Source organism: Colletotrichum navitas, assembly GCF_030913465.1.
Source record: "Colletotrichum navitas strain CBS 125086 chromosome Unknown LY79scaffold_20, whole genome shotgun sequence".
Lineage (NCBI taxonomy): Eukaryota > Fungi > Ascomycota > Sordariomycetes > Glomerellales > Glomerellaceae > Colletotrichum > Colletotrichum navitas.
In genome coordinates, this window is record NW_026850566.1 from 1 (window position 1) to 20,753 (window position 20,753).

Below are 20,753 nucleotides of genomic sequence, written 5' to 3' on the forward strand. Positions count from 1 at the left end.
TGATGTCCTGTTGAAGAGATGCCGTTACAGATGCCATCGCGGGCTCGTACTCTTCGGCTTTCCTTTCCAGACGGTGAGTGGCGAAGGGTCTTTCGCCATGATTTTTGCTAGGACTAGGTGTTTGAAGAGGTAGAAACGAGCGGTGCGTTACGGCTCTCGTGTCTTTGGAGATATCCCATGCTACCGAGGCCGTCAGAGCTGTCCGCGAGTGTAAAAACATATCACTTACCTTCATTCCGATCAAATCGATTATTTGAATAAGCTGCAAGCGTTAAGATGGAGTTGTAAGCAAATGGAACAGCACCGCTTGGCTGTGGAATTGGTGACTGTTGTAACTTCGGCTCCTCTGCTGCGACCGTTACGAAAGGAGATAGACTTGGCGAATTGATCTCGGGTGACGAATAATGTACACCCGGGGAAAACTCTTCCGACTTCACGTATATCTCAGCACCTGCGTTCAGGTTTGCTTCGCTGGGGATGATTGGGAGTACTGTCTTATTGAAAGGCGGCCTATCACCTGACAGCTTCTTGCCGTCATCATTTTTGTGTGCTGCAGTAGTTGAATTGACGGATGGTTGCTGCTGATCGTTGACAGACATAAGCCTTTCCAGAACCAAGGATTTATCGTGATACTCCTGAAGCCTAGCCTACAGGTCAGCCAATTCCGGAAATTTCAGTGCCAGTTAAACTCACAGGGGCCTGGCAGAGCAAGACCTTGCAGATTTGGCTCCACCATTATTGTAATCTCCTACATCAATCCCGTTTGGCTGGTTGAGTTTATCCGCTGTTGACATCGAACAAGTTACCGATGCTCGTATGGACTTCTGCAGGGGTCTGTTTGAAGATGTCCATATACGCCGTGACCTCTGTCGTTGAAGCTCGAGAGACATATTCCGTGAACAAGAGGTTTTTGGCGCCCGTTAACTGTGCTGCGTGATGCTTGGTACCTTTGAAACGGGATTGAAAGTCGATAGGATGGTGCCCTAACAGCCCAGACGAAGGCGCTGGATTTTGGTCAGCCAAATGAAAGAGGAATATGCCAGTCAGGAGCGATACATGTAGAGGTGTAGGAACTAGACGATTGGGGATCGCGTACCTATTCAGGCAAGAGCTTCTTGCCACAGCACCTGCTGTGGTTTGTTCATACCCAGTCACTTTGGTGTTCCTTCCAATTTCCACCATGCATGCACTCTGAGGTGTCAATGCCATTTTAGCTCTCCACAATTGCATTCAGACCGCATTAGAAGGGCTTAACTGGGCATCGGGTTAGTGGGATGGCTTTGGGCGAATAATATTCTCGAGTGAAATTGTTCCCGCCTTGGCTTTGTGCTTTTGAGTCTCAGTCCCGGAGTCTTAAGCTTAACGTAGATAGAACTTGCCATTCTTTCGTGATCGCTGTGAAAAAAGCCAGTACTTCGCGTTGAGTTAAGGGCCAATGGAATGTTAAAGCTGCAAAGATCCGAGTTGTTGTAAGCCATCCAAGTGATCAGCAACGCCGGCCATGCAGTCAAAAAACATAGAGTCGAGATGACAGGTTACGAACTAGGTTTGTACCCCTGTGCCGCTGATCACGGAGCCTCAAGTAATACTACAGAAGCATGAGGGATACACGGATCTGAGTTGGGATAATCTGTTCGATTGTGCGACCTGCTTAGTGAAGACTGTTCCGCCATTTTGGTCAACGGCGGCTCAGTAATCTATTGGTCGCCACCTCTTGCGCTGAGTCCTTACTCGCCAGCCCTACTGTCCACCCTCTTTGGGTGCGATGGCCTTGGGCTCGGGAACATAGTCAAAGGTTCCTGCCATATTCAACAACCAGACTTCGCCAGGGTGTGATGGCACTTTGTCTCCCCACAAGAAGTTGTGAGGGAAGCCCATATCGAACGGAACGGCTCCTTCGATCTCTTGAATATCTTCTTCGGTGAGTTTCAAGGCAAGTGCCTCGATGTTCTGCTTCAGGTGGTTGACGGTTCGGCCGCCAACAATGGGAAAGACGTACGGTGCTTTTTGCATCACGTATGCCAGAGCAACACTGGTAATGATTGTGTTTTTGTTCTTGGCGAGCTTCTCCAGCACCTGGCTGACCTTGATCTGTGCTTCGCTGGCTTCCCTTTTGCGGCCCTCCTGAGACTGACGTTGCTCTTCCGTCTTGAAGGCACCGCCTCCGAGAGAGCCCCAAGGTGCCAATCCCATTCCCTCGGACTTTGTCATTGGGATAATCTCTCGCTCGAAGTCTCGCGAAGCCGCAGACCATCGGCCCTGGTAGACGGAGAATTGTCGAAACCCATGGTTTCTGGCGTATTCATTTGCTTTGCTAATTCTGGTCAGTGTCCCGCCTATCATAGGGCTCATCTAGCGGGGCGCACCTGACAATCCACGCGGGGGTGTCACTGATTCCGAGGTAGAGAACCTTGCCCGTAATGACAAGATTGTTCAAAGACTGCATCATTTCCGGAATGGACGTAGAGTAGTCCCACCAGTGAACATAAAGCTGTCTCCCCGTCAGCGACGTCACTTGACTCGTGAAAGGCGAGTCTGCTTACCAGATCAATGTAGTCAGTTTGCAGATTGCGAAGGCTGGCTTCGACAGAGGTGTGCAAGCTCTTGGAACCGTTGCCGGTGAAGTTTGCCATTATGTTGACTGCATTGGGACCAGCCTGGAAGTTGGTGGTATACTTGGTCGCGATGACTACACGGGTCAGGAGGGTTTGGTTGCGGTGGGATGATAGCACTCACCCATCTGGTCACGGACACCCTTCTTCTTCATCCATTCGCCGATCCAGACCTCGGACTCTTGGAATTGATAGTTATTGGCGGTATCAATAAAGTTACCTCCTTGTTCGTAGAAGAAATCGAGAATCTCCTCAACAGTCTTCTGGTCGCAGGTCCCCATGTATCCCTGCCTAACCTACCCATTAGCAGATAAATCAAAGGCCGTCTCTTGCTGGACGTAACTCACCATGCATCGCCAAAGTTCATGGCGCCCAGACACAGCGGGCTCACTCGGACGGAGGCTGTGGGGGAAAGAATGCGGTAGCGAGCCAGAGGGCTCTTGGCAGGAGGTGCCATAGGTAAGGCCGACGACATGTTGATGGCTGAGAGATGTGCTGGTCTAAGTAGAGTTCTTGTCGAAGATGAGATTAATGGGGTGTATTGAGTTAATGTGGGATGTTCGACGTAGGAAGTTGGAGGCGAGGTCGGTTCCCACAAAGAGGGTTGCTTCGAGGCAGGATGTCGAGGGCCATCTTGTACCAACGCCTCCTTCCACTGAGTGTGAATCCGAGAATGGAACATGCGTAGTAAGGACCATAGAGGTCTACGCTAGTCCGCGAACAGCCACAGATCCGTTTTCCAATTACCAAGCTCTGAGTACGTGATGATATTCACGAAATTAAGGTAATCGCCGCTTTTGTACTCGAGTGTGGGCGCTACCATCTGTTGTGTGCACAGCACGTGGAACGGATTCACTTATTCAAGTCCAGCCAAAAGTCCGGGGCCATTCAACCAGTCTCCCCGCTGCAGGCCTGCTCTAGTTTACCACGCTATTTTGACTTATCTATTCTCGGCAAGAAAGGTCTGAATTAATAAGCCGATAGGCCAAATTTGCCCCTCCATGATTTCAAACCCGATATATCGGTCGTTGCATGGCCGGTTGATTGAACTAAATCATTGGCAAGTCGCACATCTACTTGGCCATTGAGGTGCTTGGAAGTGGTGTAAGTCACATCGACGGCGCTAGTATAAGCCATGATGACGGACGGGTTCAGAAAACAGAGCCCAGCCGGTCTAACAAAGAGTTGAGCAATTTATTCGGTGATTCGATATAATGTCCAAAGGTCTGAGGCAAAGAGACGAGCATTTGATATGTTCTTGTCCAGGCCGGCCGCTGATGACTCATCATTTATCGGGTGCGGATCAACCTAAGCCCATTGAACATCAAGTTTCTGACCCAACGGCCGGGTCATTGGCGGACAACAGAGACCGCGCATCAGCGTCCCGAGGTGGTACGACAACAATTGTAGCTTTGACAGGGTCCTTCAACTTTTCGGCGAGCCCGCCCTAACAGCCAATTGACTCGCCCTTCCGACACCACGATACCTGACCACCCGATCGATTGACCCTTTGTCCCTCGAAATGATCAGTTAATAGATTCGAGAACGATCATGGCCATTGTCGAGCTCGCACAATGTCGTCTCCCGCCCCCGTCCCGTCAAAGGCCGCGATCCACGCACTTCGGGGTCTTCTCTTCGGAACCTCTTGCTCTTTGGTGTTACTAGCTGAGGAGCGCCGTCAGCGCATAAAGCTTGCTCGATCCGCGGTGGAAAACGGCAGGAGATTAAAGTCTATCAAACGATACAGTTCCAGCGGGGCCGCCGCCCTCGAGGCCCTCCAGGAAGAAGCCGCCACTGATCCTAACTTCATCGGCTGGTCAGTCGCGCCGCGAAGCTTTTCTTTCCACGAGCATGGAAGGCTGTCATTCGATAGCTCGTACCTGGATCATCATGTCAATGACGTAGCTCCCGATGCACGGCGGCCAACGAGAGCGGCAAGCGAACGGACTGCCTCAAGAACTTCCCCGGAACAATCAGTAACACCAGATCAACGCGGACGATCCGCTTCCAATGCCGCGAAGAGATGCAGTAATGATCCTTTGTGGTCCAGATTTCCGCCTTCAAATTCCGCGACACAGGCCGTGCCTAGCAACCAAGGCGTTCAGAGGTCAATAGAGAGTCGCACGAACTTTCGACTCTTGGACAAGACCGCCGTTGCCGCAGTATTGGAGCGTGTAAAGAAAGACCATCCTCATAATGTAGGGCTTGCTGGATTTCAGGCCTCTCTACTCGATCTGGTACAACAGCAACAACGCGACCTTCGCGCCCCAGTTACTGCTCTGAACCTTGTTAGCAGAGCGTACACGTCTGTTGACAAGTCACAAGAGTTGCCTGGGTGGGTGTCGGATCTATCCTCATTGCTATCAATAGCTTGCCAGCAGAGGGGCGATTTCCAAACTGCTGGACAGATCATGGAGCTTGCGGTCAATCACGGTGCCATCAAAGAAGGTAGCACCCTGGCCCAGCGTCTTGTTGAGGTTATTGAATCACTGGTGGCCCCGGAGAACCTGCAAGGGCTCTCTGACAAGGATCTCGCCGATCGATTGCACTTCGCTGCAAGATTATACATGGGCAACGTCGAACTGCTGCCACCGGAGCAGTCAACGCTACGATTTGACTATGTCCGAGTTGGAAAGGATATTATCGGCTGTGCTCTAGAGGCAAGATGCTCAATCGACTTTCTGCGCCTCATCCAACAAGTATCTAGTCGAAACCAGGACAAGCTTGGAACCGTGGTCTGGTCCATGCTGCAGCTTGTGGCACACAACCAGCACATTCCGGCCATCGATGTGTTCCTAGGGGTTTTCGCCAAACTCGATCACACCTCGACGTACTCCAAGCGGATTTGCGCTGATATTGTTGAGTCGGTTATCGCTTCCCGAGGCTACGAGTGTCGTGAGGTTCTCAGGGCAATCAACCAGCTCAGGGACCGCGATGGCTGGGATATGCCAAGGCTGTGGCTGAGAGACCTACTGTGGGTTTACTGGAATTCGACCTGTAATTTCGCGGACACCCTTCAACTCTATGACGACGCACTGGAAGCCGGTTTATACGGAATCGATAATACCTACGACATCCGATCTAGGATGGTGCGTATCTGCATCGAAGCCAACCAAGTTGATAAGGCACGAGTGCACCTGGAACATCTCATTGCGAAGTATCCAAAGGCTCAGCAAGACGTCGAAATTCTGGGCGAGTTCGTTTTGCAGAAAGCTGACAAGGGAGACTGGGCCGGAGTCCGCGCCGATTTCGAGACCATGAAGCCGATGCAGTCTGTTTCCAAGCATAATCGAGAGCATTTCAAACGTGTCTTTGTAGCAACACTGGAAACATACGCAAAGACTCACACATGGGGTGAGGTCGAAACGTTTCTCGAGACGTACATCCCCGAGTTCGGTCTGAGTCTTGATCGTCACCTGGTTACATTCATCGCCGACAGACATGCAAAATGTCGCGATGTTCAGGCACTTAAGCGATGGCTGATATTCTGCAAGGATGCCGGGTACACGACAGACGGCAGCTTTTGGACCTCCATGCTGACCAGTTGCAAGAGAGACTGGAAATACGATAGCCAACAGATCCTGAGTCTCTATCGCGCCATGAAGAGTGCCAGCTTCGACGACGCCTTCCCCGACATCGAGCAGTGTGTGAAGAACCTCACGCTCACCAACACTATTGAGCGGTCGAAACGAGTCCGAGTGACGGCTTACATGGTGAGCCCCGCTAACGAGGCGTCGGCTTTTGAGCGCATGAAGGTCGAGGCCCAGCTTGGCAACTGGAGGCGCGTACTAGGCGTCTACAAGCGTGCTTTGCACAACGGTATGGGACACACGAGTCGGTGTCTCAAACTGGCTGTCAGGGCGACGGTCCACTTCGAAGGCTCCAGGAGTAAGCAAGCCATGTCGCTGCTGAGCAAGGCACAAGCCGAAGGCTGCGACGTAAGTGAAGCCATGTATCCGATCGTCTTCACGCAGCTCGAGGAAATCGAAAAGGCACACAAAGCAACTGCCGCGGGCCGCGAGGACGGCCGAGGCCGGCCCTTTCCCTACATCAAGGCCATCTTCGACGAGCTGCAAGGCAGGCAGCTGCATATTGACGACGGCCTGTTCAACCGGGCGGCCCGGATTTGTCAGGCCCTTCGCAACTACCGGGAGATGATCAGCTTCTGCATCATCGCCGCCGAGGTCAACGGCCGCAACGACCTCTGCTACAACGTACACAACTTCTCCAACCTCTTGACCGCGTACGTCCTCCGCCACGAGTATGATAAGGTGCGCTGGCTCCTCGCCGAGCTCAGGAGCCGCGAGTACCGCACCTCGAGAGAGTGCCGGCGCGCCCTGCACTGGGCGCTCAACTACCTCAAGCAGAGCTCGCAGGCCGCCAAGTCGGAGGAGTTCAGGAAGTCGGACCTAGAGATCATGGCCCTCGTCCATGAGGCCCGCACCGCCGTCGGTGACGAGAACCGCGGCCAGAAGGCCGAGGCACGCGAGGTGCTCCTCAACGCCATCTCCCGGGCCGGCGTCAAGGCCAGCCGCGCGGGCAAGGCCGCGAGTCTCGCGCCGGCTGCCCAGGCAGAGGAGCAGACGTGGGTCGCGATGAGCGACGGAGGCGATGCCGACCACGCGCCTTCCCCTCATCCCCCGGCCAGAACCGTCAGACGAATACGCGTGGGGCAGAATACCAAGGAGCCTGGCCCGGCAAGAACAGAGGCCCGGTCGGCCAAGGGGGCATGGTCGTGGAGCTCGACCACTGTTAGATAGGATGAGGGGTATATACCAGATAGAGTGTACAAATATGTGTACACATAATACATGTAAACTTGACGATCGACCATAGAAGAAGGGGGTTGGGGGTGGGGGTTTCAATGTACAATGAATACATGTCACAGATTGAAGGAACGAGAGTCCCGCGTCGCACACCGCGTGCTCCTTTTGGTAAATAATCATCGGTACTCCTTCCTTCGTCATGCTCGCTCTGGCGGCGGCGGCGGCCTTGACGATAATGGTTGCAAAAAAGCACTCTCGGGAGTAAAGTCGGTTACAGCTTTTGTCACGGCAATCCGCGCTGCACACGGAGGAGGCAGGTTTGGTTCAATCCAAATTGATATTTGCTCGGAGAGGGGCTGGAGCGGACGCGCCCAAAGACGAACCCTCGTAGAAATAAGCCCGCCCGGCCCCGCAAAGCTCGAGCGAAGCAATTCCAGCTAAATATGGTACACGTAGCTACTTCAGCAATTCCAGCTCTGGAGGCCCATACCACCACGATGGGTCGGTCTTGCTCCCTTTTCTTCTGTCTCTCTCTCAGCCCCCTCCGCTAAGGGGTCCCCTCCTGTCGGTGCACTCTGAATGTCAACTTGCCAACTTGCCTTTGTCTGACCATCTTTGGAGCCATGCGTGCCCTCTTCTCCAACGGCAAGGTGTCCCTTGGAAACGCTTCCCCCCTCTAGCTAGCTATGACAACTCTTCTCGACAACTCTTCTCGATTTCCCGTTTCGTGAACTGTGATAATAACGCCTTGGCTTCCGAAAACCGCCCGTCCTTGGTAAAAGCATGATAGAAACAGTCATCACCAATCATATCGGCAGTTGACCACGCAGTATATGCAGGAGCAAACGCCTAGGATTCATCGTCCGACCTCGCCACCCCACCGGTTTTCACTGACGGAGAGATGCTGATGGCAATCTTCTTCGGCGTTGCCGCATTTGACTTGTCCGCGAAGGTTTTCTTCCTCCTGACCATGCTCGAAGTCATTGATGCGTTGGAACCTGCAGAACTACTGTTTCTCCGTTTGTTCTGCATCAACTTGCCAAGCTCATCATCGTCATCCTCCTCGCGGCGCCTCTTTTCGGAGAGTCGTTCCGGAGGCGCCACTGAAGATGATTCGCTACTCGTGTCGGAAGCACCGTCCGTCCCATCCTGCTTCTCGCTGGATGTCGGCAAGACCTCGGGGTCTGCGTTTTCGTCAACCTCTTCGTCCGATGGATAATCGACTAGCGGTTTCGAAGTCGGCGTTGACGCGGCCGAGCCATTTGTTGGCTGCACCTTATCAAGGGCTCTGCTCTCAGGACCATCTTCATCATCTGACGTGTTGAAATAGTCCTCCTCGGCTTGGTCGACGGCAATGTGTTCCATCATCCTCTGGTTGGGATTGGCGTTTCGTCTCGCATGGTCCTCTTCCGATTCCGTGTAGAAGTCAATGGTGTGTCCTTGTGTTTGGTCGTAGACCACTATGATGTTGCGGAAGGTATCCATGTAGCTCAGTGCAACCAGCCGCTCCCGGTGATTCTGAACAAGAAACTTGTTCATCTCCTTTCTATGTTCCTGTTGGGTGATGTAGACAAAGAATTCGATGCAAGCCGAGCTCAGAAGATTGTCTCGAGGCATGGATTGGGAGACCATGTCGAGGAGAGGCTCCAGGATGCCATGCTCCATGATATGCTTGTCATAGAAGTTGTCCTGCATGCCCGCCAAGTTTCGGAAGAAACGAATGGCAACTAAGAAGGTTGGTTAGCGATGATGGTCTACGGTATTTTAGCATTTGCACTTACCAAGCCTTAGATACTTCTCCGGACAAGCAAAGAGCTGAGCGATTCGTCGCAGAAGATCCTGCTGAAGGACGAAAAACTTGCTGCGATGCACATGCTGCCGGATAAAAAAACACAGAATCTCAATGAGATACGTGAACATTGAAGCTTGCTGCACTGGGAAAGTCATGTCTGTCCGACCCTGGAGATCGATCAGTGGTCGGAAGAGCCGCTGTGCCGACGTAGAGTAGAAGTGGGAAAGGAACAACTCGTGCTGAGGGTTCTCTGCTGCCTGTGGTCTCCGACCAGGGAACTCTCCGTTGGCCTTTGCAAAAGCCTCCTGCGACTGAATTGGAGGCCCATGATCGAGGAGAACCTTGAGCGCGTCCGAGATTTGTGACTTGACGCCAAGATCGACTTCTACCAACAGCAAGTCGATGAGCGAATCCGTTAGGGGCGGTTGGCCGTCGTGGAGCTGTCGGTAAATGGTGCCGCGAACCATGTGTGGATCATGGTCTATCAAAGAGACCAGTACGTCGGTTGCGCCTACGCGAACACTGACGTCGGGATGACGCAGACCGAAGTTGATAACCTGAAGCAGGCCGTGGCTAATGAAGTGATTGTAAAGCGTCTGACGAGCTTGGGGTTGGAGATTCTTTGCAATGGCGCAGCATTGTTGGATGAAAAGAACTGCCTCCTTCTTCCTCATCTGATCCGGTTGAGTGGCTTTGAAGATGCTGAAGAGCTCGTTGAGGAACCCTCCGTTCCCTTGCAAGTGCTGGACAATGTCCACCTGGTTGAAGAAGATCAGAGAGTTAAGAACGGAGAAGGTAGGGTCGTCCAAGATCCGTGCCAGGACAACATCCTTCAAGTATTGGAGTCGGTAGGTCTGATGAATCTTCCTCCGAATGTTGTCGTCCTCGATTGGGACAACCTCCTTATATCTTCCTTGGTTGTCAAGCCAGTGACGGTGATTCGCTTTGTGACTTGGGAAGTCCGGATCGTATTCGAGAGCGCCGACAACACCGAGAACGCAGTCGTCGGATACTACGTGCTCGATGAGTTGAGTGTCGTTGAGAAGGATGACAGTCTTCATGATGTTGCACAATCGATGGAGGTCGGGCAGGCTCTCGAGATCTTCGGCCATCTCAACCAAAGGAATCAGTTTACGGATGTAACCATCTTGGCTGATGCACTTGCAAAGCGCCTCTCGTCCATTGACGGTCTGACTCATTATGCGCATGCTGGTTTCGATCTCGGGAAGATTCCCTATCTCGGCAGAAGGAAGGCTGAATGTGGTGGGCATGTCCATGGGGAGATCGTCAGAGAGGCTGTCGTCTGCGTCTGAAATGTTAGGTCGGTGTCTCCACGGCATGTCAACGACACAAGACCTACCAGCGCCAGCCATTCCGCCCTGGAAAGTCTGCTGCACACTATTCACGAATTTCCTATTCGGAGGTCGTGGTCAGCAACATCCACCAGCCAAAGAAGAATGGGTTCATCTCTTACCAGATCAAAGCACAACCGTCTGCCTCCTGGAAGGACAGAGCCATATCAATGCCATTGCTAGGTTCCGTCCAGACAATCAGAGTCTCTGCATCAGGGGTCAGTCGGTCTGCTGCAGGAGTGGTAGCGACGTGCGACTTACCTTGCTGCTTCTGGAAGCCATCCTCCTTGCAGATCTTGGTCTCTAGTAAAAGTCGGTCAGGGTGGTCTTCGGATTCGACAATGACTCTAGGGTCTCGAGGTTGGCCTTCTTCCGTCTGGCAAACCATCATCACGTTAGTATCGCACCGCGAAGAAGACGAGCGTCATTTATGACAGCAAAGAGAGCGTGGGAGAGAAAGGAAGAGGCACGCGTGCGCGAGCAACAAGACATACCTGCATGAACGCAGCGGTACAAAAGCCGGTGCCTCGGTCAAACCAGTCATTGTTGCGCAGTTCGTAGACCTTGACGCGTTTCTTGTCCGTCGCATGATGAGGCACTGGTTGTGCCATCATCAATGGTTCGGTGCCCCCCTCGGTGGTGAGACGGGGGTAGCTAAGGATATCGGGAGCGAGGTCGAGATGTTGTTGTAGTGAAAGCTCAGCGTCGGTCTGGCTGAGGATGGTGAGCGCCACTTTCCCGTTGGTCGGTCGCGCCTGGAATGGGGCGCGGCTCTCAAGCGGGATGTCGGTCGGGGACGAGAACTGAGAGCTCGTCGGAAATGCGGTCGTCGTCGATGTGTGTGGCAACGAGATGTGCCCGAGTGACGTAGGGACGCGATGATCAGGGAGCCATCAAAATGGGAGGGGGCGGTCGGGTCGCGCGATTGGCGGGAGCCGGGGAGTTTGAGCGACACAAGGCGGCAACGTGAGGCGGCAGGAAGCTTGCTGACGCGACAGCGATAGCGGAGTGCAGGCGATGAAAGATGGGCTACGCGCTTGCAAAGATGAAGCGGGCGAGTTTAGAATCCGGGGCGGATCAACTACGGCGACGCGGCGCAATGTTTTTTTGGGTTGCGGAGGATTGCGGAGGATTGCGGATGATGATGAGATGGAAGAACTTTGAGGCTGTATTCGGTCAGTCGGGTCGGTTGGTTGGACAGAAGAGGCAAACTGGTCTGGGACTGTGGACTGGTACGGGACTTGCCTGGGCTGGGACGGAAACTGCGCTGGCGGCCAATGCTGCTGGCACTTGAGCGGGGGGGCACTCACGACGTAGGCACTTGGGTACTGTCCAGTGCGCGTGATTACCTGGCACCACTGGCAGGGCACTGGCAGGCCCAACCCAACCGCACCGCCGCGCCGTGACTGGACCCTACCTCCCACTCGTCGCTTTCTGGCTTGGTACCCGCAGGACAGGACACTAACCATTTGTGGGCCAGACGCACCTACCACGTTCGACCACTGGGGGGGGAGGCTTGCGTTGCGTCAACGTGCGGCTACTCGTCTAATTATCCCTTTCGGGTAGCCGCTCGTCCGAGATTTATTGCTTGGTGGGGCATGGCTGACTAAACGTCCTCAGGTGCTGGTCCACCTCTGATCCCAGGGATTCCTTTTTCCGAGTAGTGTGTCGCAACAGCTAAAGTGAGTGCACACACATAGTGTACCCAGGTCGGGCTCGTGGGAAACGGAAACCTTGGGTATCAGGGAGGCATACTAAGGTCCCTGCAGGAACGGCTGCAGGCATGTTTGATGCGCTTCCTGCCTTTTGGCCCTAGTCGTCTCGTCATGGACCACAGCACGTCTCAACCTTAAACGCAGCCTTGGGAGTGCATTTCAGCCTCGTCACGTTTCAATTTCCCATGCAACCCCAGGCCTTGAATTCATCCCATCGGGGCAGCACTTGTGGGACCAGCATCAGAGACAGACGCCAACCGAGAAAGCAAAGCTAGTAGCGACGATTCGACTTCCCCGCATGCCAATGTCCTGTTGGCGGACGCTGCAGCAGTGGCAGATACCTGGAACGTGGATCAAGCCGATGCCCGGTTCCGGACAACATTCCTCCGCGGAACAGAGCATGAGGATTCAATGGACCATCGGGGTTTTTTTTTTTTTTGGAACATCCCTCACTCTCGCTGTAAACATAGGGATGATCTTCTCGAACTAGACGTGTCTAGTGCTTCTTGGTGAGCAACGAGCGGATGAGCGTTGCTCTATCGTAGCACAGATATCATGAGGGGAAACCACCTGTCATAATCAGCAAAGCGGATGCGAAAGCCAAAAATTCCATCCCCCCACGTTCAAAAGTGATGACCAGAGCATCAGAAGCGACCCAGTTCCCGTTTGGGTGCTCCCGTGCAGATCGTCTCAAGAGCTCGTGCCACACCACTGGGGCTCCGGCATACAGGGCTCTCCTGCTTGGAGACTTGGAGGTTAAATCATGCAGGGGTTCTGATCGTCATCCCCACGATATCTGATTTTCCATCCCTGCTTTCAGCATCCTCATTCCCCTTCTGCTTCTTACCCAGGGTGCAAGGGTTGCCTTAGCTTGTTGGTTGTTGAACAAGTGTTGGCTTTCGACACGATCCTGAAGCCTCCTAGAGTTATGGCATTCCGAGAACTTCCACGGCCCCAGCATCGATTGAACCCCGCGCTGAGCCATAGCTCAGCTAGCTCTCGCGTAACAGGTCCTTAGGAGAACGAACCGCTCTTGTTCGCCGCCCAGGTGAGCTCTGTCGGAAGATGGCGCCTTCACGTGTCAGGCACACCAATGCCGATGGAATGCTGGCGTTACCACTGTACTCGCAAAGACGAAACGAACCCTGGCCACTGCAGCCTCCGCAGCCTCGGCTTCGTTAAGCAGTAACCAGTCCAAGTCGGAAGCCACCACAAACAGGGTATGATTTTGGCGGTCGAACTTGGGAGTACGGCTAAGGTCCGCGCATCGTATGACATGGCCTTAGTATCACCAAGTCCATGGAGACGCGCGTCTGCTCGCCTGTTCCGAAGTCGGGCCTTGGCATATACAAGGCGATACCAGGCCTAAGTGGCTCTTTGTACGGCTGCTGTTGAAACCAAGGAAAGACGACCAGTTAGTATGGTATAAACCGAGCGATGGCCTCTGCTTGGCATCGGTTCCAGTCGGAAGCAGTATGCATGCTAAGAGGGAAGTTTCGATGCGAGTGAGGGCTGGAGCTGAGCTACTCAGCATAGTCTTTGTCGGCATTGGATAGTCATCTTACGATGGCTCGGAAGTAACAAAGGAAGAGCTGATACCTTGAGCTACCTATCTTAACGGCAGTCTGCAGTTTCACCATCTGAAACCTATCATGTGCAGGCCAGCGATTCTACTAATTGTCACGGCGCGTACGCAAGTTTCGCACCAACACCTTTGCCCATCTGTCAGCTCATGTCCTCATTTGTGATCGACCTCGGTCACGTGAGAGCTAGTTGATATTGCTCAAGGGTGTTTCGCTGTCAGAACCGCGAAGCGAGTTCCGGAAAGCACTTGCAACTCACAGATGATCCACTCACTCGTACAAGCACCCTCCACGAGGCAGTGATGGAATCAACATACTAGAAGAATTCGGCTGCCACCCTATGTACAGGGATGCCTGCAGAACGGCCAAGGATGTAAGGACATGATTTGCACCAGCGCTTGAGTCTAGCAGGGGGCGTGTTGCAAACCCGAACGGGCCGGATGCTGCTGGCCAGTGCCGCTAGTTATGGCACAGAGTGAGCCGGCCAGGACCCTTGGCGCAATTAACGACGGCGGGTCAGCTTGCTGGCTGTGGGATGGACGGAGGGAAACGGGCCACGGTTCAATTGAGAGTTCCCAGCCCAGTATCTTATCTCTGCCGCACTTGTTTCAGGGTGCTTAGTCGTGGACGCAACCTTATCCAAGTATGCTGTTTGACGGATGTGATGGGCATGCATGTCAGCGTGCGGCATTACCTTGTTGTCCCCTCTGAGACCTGCTGCCAGCTCAGGCGGACAGGCGTACGCAATACGACCGTTCGATTGTCGCCGAATCACGCAGGACGGCAACAATAGAGCATAGGCAAAATGCTAGACCAAGGGAAGCGCTGCCTAAGAGGCTGTTGTGTATTTGCGTTCATGACAAGGCGTGTACGGCTCACCGGTTCGACGCGCAGCGCAACAAGTTATCCCAGCGTCACATCAGGTTTGATAGGCATCCTTGTGTTGATTGAGACGGACCAGCCTAAGCTGGAACTGCCCGAGACCGATCAGAAAATGATACACCACCCACTCGCCTATCCCCCTTGATTATTGAGCGGCTATGCACAATCAGTCGACTTTGATGCCTGTGGTGCGTGGCGGCGTGGGAGTCGTGGGCTTACTTACTGTCACCTGTCGGTTACTGCGGCCGGCCGGGCCTAATCCCTCATCCAGCCTATTGAATCCATTGAGGCCCTGGATAGCCAAGGGTCTCTCGCGCTGAACAATGGTGTGGGGGTTGTTATCATGGACGGGCTTAAGAAGGGGAAAATTAAACTCGCGCAGGCCGCTGTTGCATCGCCAACGCCACATCACTTCTGCCTCACCCCCCCCCCCCCCCCCCTTCTTATCTTTGGAACCCTGCTGTGCACAATGGCGCCTTGCAGGACTGGAAAAGCCATAGCTTGTGCCGGCCCTTATTGCCTCTGAGTGAATGACGATCATGTTACCCAGCTCCGGGCCGCAAGGTTAGCGTTCTGGGCACATCTCAGCCTCATGGCGTGAGCCTTCTTGTCGCACTTGGTGTTGGTCATCGCATTAGGGGAGTCGTGAACCCGGGTGACGGCGTTGGCGACAACTTATCTTTGGTGGCATGCCCACGATCTGCCTCCCTAGAGAGCACCGTTGGTGTGAGCCAGCCATACACAGATCCGGTTTATGAATTCGGCTAGTGCCTTTTCCCGACCTGGCTACGCGGCTGTCGAAGACTGAACCAATATTTCCCAGGGCCCAGGCTGCCAGCCAGGGTCAAGATAGCCATGGGGCTCGCCCGAAGCCAATCTTTGGCCTGCAAGTCTCCGTGATACCGCCGACTTTCAGGTGGCTGAACATAGACCACCAGTTCAGCTCGCTATCCGCTTCGGTCCAAGCGATTGGGTCGAGCAAGGTGTCATCATGCAAGCACCGCATGTGCGTCGGGACGTGGGCTTAGGCCGGGCGACACAGATACAGCACGGCGGCCGGGGATTTTCCAGCGTGCGCAGCGTGTGTAAGCGTGTGCCAGTGAGCATGAAATCCTGACTTGTTTGGGTGTTGTTGTTCTTTTGCCGCCAATACGATATACGCTGTGTCTGTCCGTATGTGTGTAAACAAGTGCGTGTGTGGGTGAGCGTTCTGTGTAAGATGGATGAGTGAAGGAGGCTAAGATGGCAGGGCGCGCAATGCGAGAGGTTTGACGAGACATACGTACGACAGCTGCAACAAAGCGAGGTTTTGTGGCTTCTTAGCGTCAGGGACCAAAGCGCCATCGACTCATGACTTTTGGTCAATGATTCAGGAAGACCCTGAGCGTGGACCGGGGTTGTTGTTGCTGGTCTCTTGCCGGGCTCGGCTAGTGTAGTCTGCTTCTATGTAGATGAACGGCGAGGATGATGGCATTTAGGTATCTAGTGCCTGTTGAATTTTCCCATGCTTTCTGCACAGTCGCCGTCAAATGTGTCTGGGCCAGGTATGCCTTGCTGACGGACGCTTCGACATACCGGTATTTCATGGGCTAGTTCTAGAGAGGAGAGATGGAGGGGTAGGCAGGTTGAAGGAACTTGCCGAGCGGACGAATTGGCCAAGGAGATAAAAGTCGCTTGCACAGTGGGGACTCGGCGCAACATGCACCTTGTGCAGCAGAGCCCTCCATGAGATAGTGTGTATCCGTATCTGTCTAGGGTACTCGCATCTACTGTACCTTTACCTAGGTAGGTACGGAGTACTTAGGCTATGTGCTCCTATGTAATAAATATATTGTGCAAGGTTCATCACTCGGCTGCTGTATCTTTTTGGGCAGACGTGTAGGGGGGTATCTGCGGATACCTGCCTACCAACCTCAGGTATACTTACAGATGTCATCAAAGGCAGGAGGGAGGCAAGGCCGCCCCGTTCGACAAGCCCCTCCGTCGTCAGTCTGACTTTCTCCGGCTACAGATGCCTGGGATTTGTCCTGGTTCGGGTTCCGAGCGGCAGGTAGCCCCCGTCTTCCAACCACCAGCTAACCTTCTTTTTCCCTTACGAATACCGTACCTGCAACCGGTTTCAAGCCTGGCACAACGCACGCAATACATATGATGTTACCTACGAATGAGTACCTGCCAATGGCTCAGCCTTGTCGCAGTCTGCTTACATGCGAAGACATTTCGAACAGGGGCACGATCTGACATACATGATACCCTCCCACTTCCTTCTCCGTGCTGTCACGGCCCGCCATCGCGCACACAGGAAACCCCCTCCCCAAAAAAAGCAAGAAACTCGGCATCCCATCCGTCGACCAAACAGAAATCGCCTGTCACGCTACTCACATCTGCGAAGCTAGAAAGATAGACGCATCAGCATGCGCGGTGGGCCTTTGCATCGGTATAAGGCCGAACCTACTTACTACCTGTCGAAGACGTCGTTGCTGCCCGCCCGGGGCTCATCGCCTCTGCCTTTTTCGGGGGGTGGGGCAGTCTCGGGGCAAAAGAGCGATGCCGGGATCGACTGATGGTTTGTTCCCCGTGGCCGCCCGCATGGCCGAATCGATTCCAAGATCTCGCTCGAGCTCTTTCAGACAGATTGGGCCCTTTGTCATTAACGTGATGGGAGGAAACGCCGGGTGGCTTCCATGGCTGTCTAGACAGCCCACGATGGGAATTCGAGGATAGACGATGCCAAAGTTGGCCTCGCCCGTGGACAAGACACCAGCAGGACGCCGAGTCTTACTCGTCATGGCCTAGCAGGCGGCGGCGAGGGCGATGGTGGTGGTGGTGGCGGCGGGAAAACGGAAGAAAGAAGAAAAGAGAAGAGAAGGGGAAGAGGGGCGCCCACGGCGACACACCACTAGCAGTTCGTCGATTGATCGTCATTGACATCGTCAATCTTCCCCTCTCACCCTTCCCCGTCCGTGGGGTAGCTTTGGTTCCCCTGAAGCTGACCGGCGTCTTTTGTTCGATGGGCCCCTGGCCACTGAGGCTGCGCTGGGCTGGCACGGCTGTATCCTCTACACCATTCCTAGGCCCGGGGGCCGAACCCAAAGCAAACGTGAAAGGAAACCCAACGCCGGCACCAAACGCTTACTCTGGTACAGGGTACCTGGGCGCGCTGCTGCCTAGCGGCTTGTCTTCCACCTCAGCTATCGAGTTCCAGCCAAAGAGTTTCTTTCCGGGCCACGGCCACAACGCTTTTGCCGTCGCTGGCGCATCCCTGCCAACCAGTACCTCTACTTTGGCATGAATACGAGGGCTGTTTGTTTGGCCAAGCAGAGACAGGCACAGTAGGGCAAAACACACGCCCTCTCTCCCCTCTGCTGACTTTCAATGGATTACACCAGGCTGAGAACGAGAGTAAAATAGCCGCCAACTCGTACCAGACGACAAGCCATTTCTGGAACGCTGCAGCTGTGGCTTGTTGCCGTTTGCTGGACTGGAAAGACTGCCTTTGCCTTGCCCGTCTCGGGTACCGGTACGAAAGGAGTCGGGATAGGTGCTGGTCTGAGGTGGTTGTTACCACCGAAACGGGATCCGGATCTACCCAAGGCTTCGTGCCGGCTTTGCCTAGACGCGTTTGCAGATCCAAAGAAGCGGGACTCACGGCGCCGCCATCTTTCTCCAGTTGGGTTCGTACTCGACGCTGGACTTACCGTCCTTACCAAGACATGCATTGGAACTTCCGGAGCCAGAAGCCGCAGAGGAATCGAGCGAGCTGCACGTCGTCTGTGACCCCCCGCCTGCGCTTAATCCATGTCCTCCCATGCACACCCATCCCATCTCAGTCTGCCACCCCCATGCATCTCCCATGTCCAACCCCAAAACACACACACCTCTCTGCCACGCCTTAAAGGAACCAGGACTCCCGAACCCAGGCTTTCTAATTTGCGCTTCCTACTGTTCCTCCCAACTCTCGCTCATCAAATTCTCTCTCTCACGCACTCACTCACTCTTTTAATAGTCCCTCGCCTATTGACCAGCATTACCCAAGACTGTTCGTGGTTGTATTGACTGTATTGCTCCCCATCACATCTCAGGTGTTGAACACCCTGCCCTCCTCTCGTTCCAAGCCCGACGACGCTCATCCATCTGCCAGAAAGCCACGAGGTTTCAACCGTAACGACGGCTGCCAGAGAACGGACAATTTTTGTCAAGCCAACTGCCTTGCCATATCTTCAGGACCCAGAGTCATCCGAGCTGGGACATTGTCTGTGGTCACTCTCGAGTTTCACCTTTGCCGCCTCAGTAGAGTCTAAACCAACCGGACGGGCTCGACTTACACGACATACCGTCTATACGATAAATCAATAAAACCCGACAGTGCAACTATACATTGCTTTCTTATCACGTCGCCCTCCTCGCCACACCAAATCGTTCTCCCTCGTACAAGCAACAACATAAGACTTATAGGCTCCCGGGGCAATTGTGTGTGCCCATTGGACCGGTCGCCTCCCAGCAAAGCATCTCTTGTCCTCTTCACGTTACCACCACGATGTCTGTCTTCTCCCTCATCAAGAGATCCAGGCAACAAGCCAAGGAGCACAAGCAGAAACAGGCGGAAAAGACGGTAGAAGCTCCCAAGGAACCGTATAAGCACGTCCCTACTCATGCCGCCTTTGACGCCCTTTCCGGAGCACCGTCGTCATTCAAGGAAGAGGACCGGCCGAGGATCATGGAACAAAACCGGAGGAGGACTGTCATGGCCTCCAGCGGATTGACCAGAATGTCCGGAGTCGCTCTGCCTCGCGTCTCGAGCAGCCTTTCTCATGTCACATACCCTTCCGACAATGCCACTCCGATGAGTATCATGCCCCAGGCTTACAGCTACAGTGGTGGCCCGCCCGCGGCTCAATTCTGGCACGAACGTAACAAGAGTTCCGTGTACTCGGTCACAGATGGCAGCCGCATTTCGCTCAAGGGCAAGGAGGTGGATCGATCCTGGGGGTCAGGTCGCAACAGCCCAACTTTTATCCAGGGTAAGCCGTCCTGTGCGGTGGAATCGTCATCTTAACCGCAGCTAGTGACTAACAGCACCACAGCCGAGTCTCCTGCCGGTAGCTCCAATTATTCGACTAGCTCACAGGAGGACCTAGAGATGAAGCCCGTTCGCCAAAAGTCTGTGCCGCCTGCGTACCGAAACCCTGCGGCTGCCACTAATGCTCACCGGCTTCACCCGAGCTCTCGCCGTGCATCGGATGCATCGGAGCGAGGCGATAGCTCACCCAAGGCAGCCGAACAATCATCAAGCTCGACCGACAGGGCAAAGCCTCCCGTATCGATGCGTGGCTTCAGCCCCATCCCGGCAATGACTCTCCCGCCGATGCAACTGGGGAACACTTCGTTGAGCATGCAGGGTACTGTTGCTTCCTCTGCCGCCTCGACCATCAGCAGTCGCTCTTCGTCGGGCCTCTCGTCCTTCAACTTCAACAGCAACAGTGCACCTTTTTCGGCCCCCATGTCTGGCCGATCATCCGCCGCCACCACGCCAGCAGCATGTGTCACGCCCGAGCCAGTCTGGGAGTCTGTCGAGGAAGAGGAAGAGGAAGGCCGTTCATACACGCACGCTCCGGCGTATGCATCCGCTGCTGCTGTTGCGCCGTCCGCGATGAAGCAAAGGGACAGGAGGAGCGTGGTAAAGTCCAAAGTCACCCGCTTCACAGAACTTGAAAAGATCGAATCCCACACGGAGAAGCCTGCCGCCGCGCCGACCCAGGTCCCTAACGATAAGGACGTCGTCGACGAGGCAATCGCAGTCGAGATGGTGACCGCTACGCCCACAGAAGTAGTCTCGCCGAGTAAATCCGGAAAGCTCTTCTCGAAGCAGGTCGGCTCCAAGCCGGTCAAGAAGAGCCGCTGGTCTATAAGGAGCTCCGCCGTTGCAGCCTGACGATAGCAAGCGTGGTGCCTCTGCAACCCCCTCCCTCCCAACACCCGTCGGCGTTTACACAGTTTCATGCCGGTATCAACACAAACCTTTCTTTTTTCCTTTTCTTTTTTTATTCCGCA

General features: G+C 54.2%; 7 protein-coding genes across 7 annotated transcripts; 3 read left to right on the forward strand and 4 right to left on the reverse strand.

The window, feature by feature from the left end:
- Positions 1 to 1,740: 1,740 nt before the first annotated feature.
- LY79DRAFT_512737 (aldo/keto reductase) lies at positions 1,741 to 3,087 on the reverse strand (the record flags this gene model as incomplete). Its single annotated transcript, XM_060554409.1, has 5 exons — positions 1,741 to 2,314; positions 2,367 to 2,491; positions 2,544 to 2,689; positions 2,737 to 2,903; positions 2,960 to 3,087. The coding sequence occupies 5 exons, from the start codon at positions 3,085 to 3,087 to the stop codon at positions 1,741 to 1,743; spliced, it is 1,140 nt and encodes a 379-aa protein (XP_060415484.1).
- A 1,099-nt stretch (positions 3,088 to 4,186) lies between these two features.
- Positions 4,187 to 7,372, forward strand: LY79DRAFT_589157 (uncharacterized protein; the record flags this gene model as incomplete). Its single annotated transcript, XM_060561004.1, has 2 exons — positions 4,187 to 4,428; positions 4,732 to 7,372. 2 exons carry the CDS (start codon positions 4,187 to 4,189, stop codon positions 7,370 to 7,372), a joined length of 2,883 nt encoding a protein of 960 aa, XP_060415485.1.
- A 427-nt stretch (positions 7,373 to 7,799) lies between these two features.
- Positions 7,800 to 11,275, reverse strand: LY79DRAFT_152970 (component of IIS longevity pathway SMK-1-domain-containing protein). Its single transcript, XM_060551071.1, has 6 exons — positions 11,017 to 11,275; positions 10,784 to 10,898; positions 10,645 to 10,729; positions 10,531 to 10,583; positions 9,160 to 10,473; positions 7,800 to 9,105 (listed from the first exon to the last, which is right to left on the reverse strand). Exons 1-6 carry the CDS (start codon positions 11,134 to 11,136, stop codon positions 8,228 to 8,230), a joined length of 2,565 nt encoding a protein of 854 aa, XP_060415486.1. The 5' UTR covers positions 11,137 to 11,275; the 3' UTR covers positions 7,800 to 8,227.
- A 1,515-nt stretch (positions 11,276 to 12,790) lies between these two features.
- On the reverse strand, positions 12,791 to 15,130 carry LY79DRAFT_658322 (uncharacterized protein; the record flags this gene model as incomplete). The annotated part of the gene is made up of 5 exons (XM_060562722.1): positions 14,926 to 15,130; positions 14,515 to 14,628; positions 13,803 to 13,846; positions 13,355 to 13,490; positions 12,791 to 12,985 (listed from the first exon to the last, which is right to left on the reverse strand). The coding sequence occupies exons 1-5, from the start codon at positions 15,109 to 15,111 to the stop codon at positions 12,791 to 12,793; spliced, it is 675 nt and encodes a 224-aa protein (XP_060415487.1). The 5' UTR covers positions 15,112 to 15,130.
- Positions 15,131 to 16,982: 1,852 nt separating this feature from the next.
- Positions 16,983 to 17,601, reverse strand: LY79DRAFT_153090 (uncharacterized protein). Its single transcript, XM_060551072.1, has 2 exons — positions 17,158 to 17,601; positions 16,983 to 17,094 (listed from the first exon to the last, which is right to left on the reverse strand). Exon 1 carries the CDS (start codon positions 17,489 to 17,491, stop codon positions 17,198 to 17,200), a length of 294 nt encoding a protein of 97 aa, XP_060415488.1. The 5' UTR covers positions 17,492 to 17,601; the 3' UTR covers positions 16,983 to 17,094; positions 17,158 to 17,197.
- A 60-nt stretch (positions 17,602 to 17,661) lies between these two features.
- LY79DRAFT_549382 (uncharacterized protein) lies at positions 17,662 to 18,360 on the forward strand. The gene has a single exon (XM_060557467.1). The coding sequence runs from the start codon at positions 17,713 to 17,715 to the stop codon at positions 17,992 to 17,994; it is 282 nt and encodes a 93-aa protein (XP_060415489.1). The 5' UTR covers positions 17,662 to 17,712; the 3' UTR covers positions 17,995 to 18,360.
- An 879-nt stretch (positions 18,361 to 19,239) lies between these two features.
- Positions 19,240 to 20,634, forward strand: LY79DRAFT_589159 (uncharacterized protein; the record flags this gene model as incomplete). The annotated part of the gene is made up of 2 exons (XM_060561005.1): positions 19,240 to 19,723; positions 19,787 to 20,634. 2 exons carry the CDS (start codon positions 19,240 to 19,242, stop codon positions 20,632 to 20,634), a joined length of 1,332 nt encoding a protein of 443 aa, XP_060415490.1.
- Positions 20,635 to 20,753: the final 119 nt, after the last annotated feature.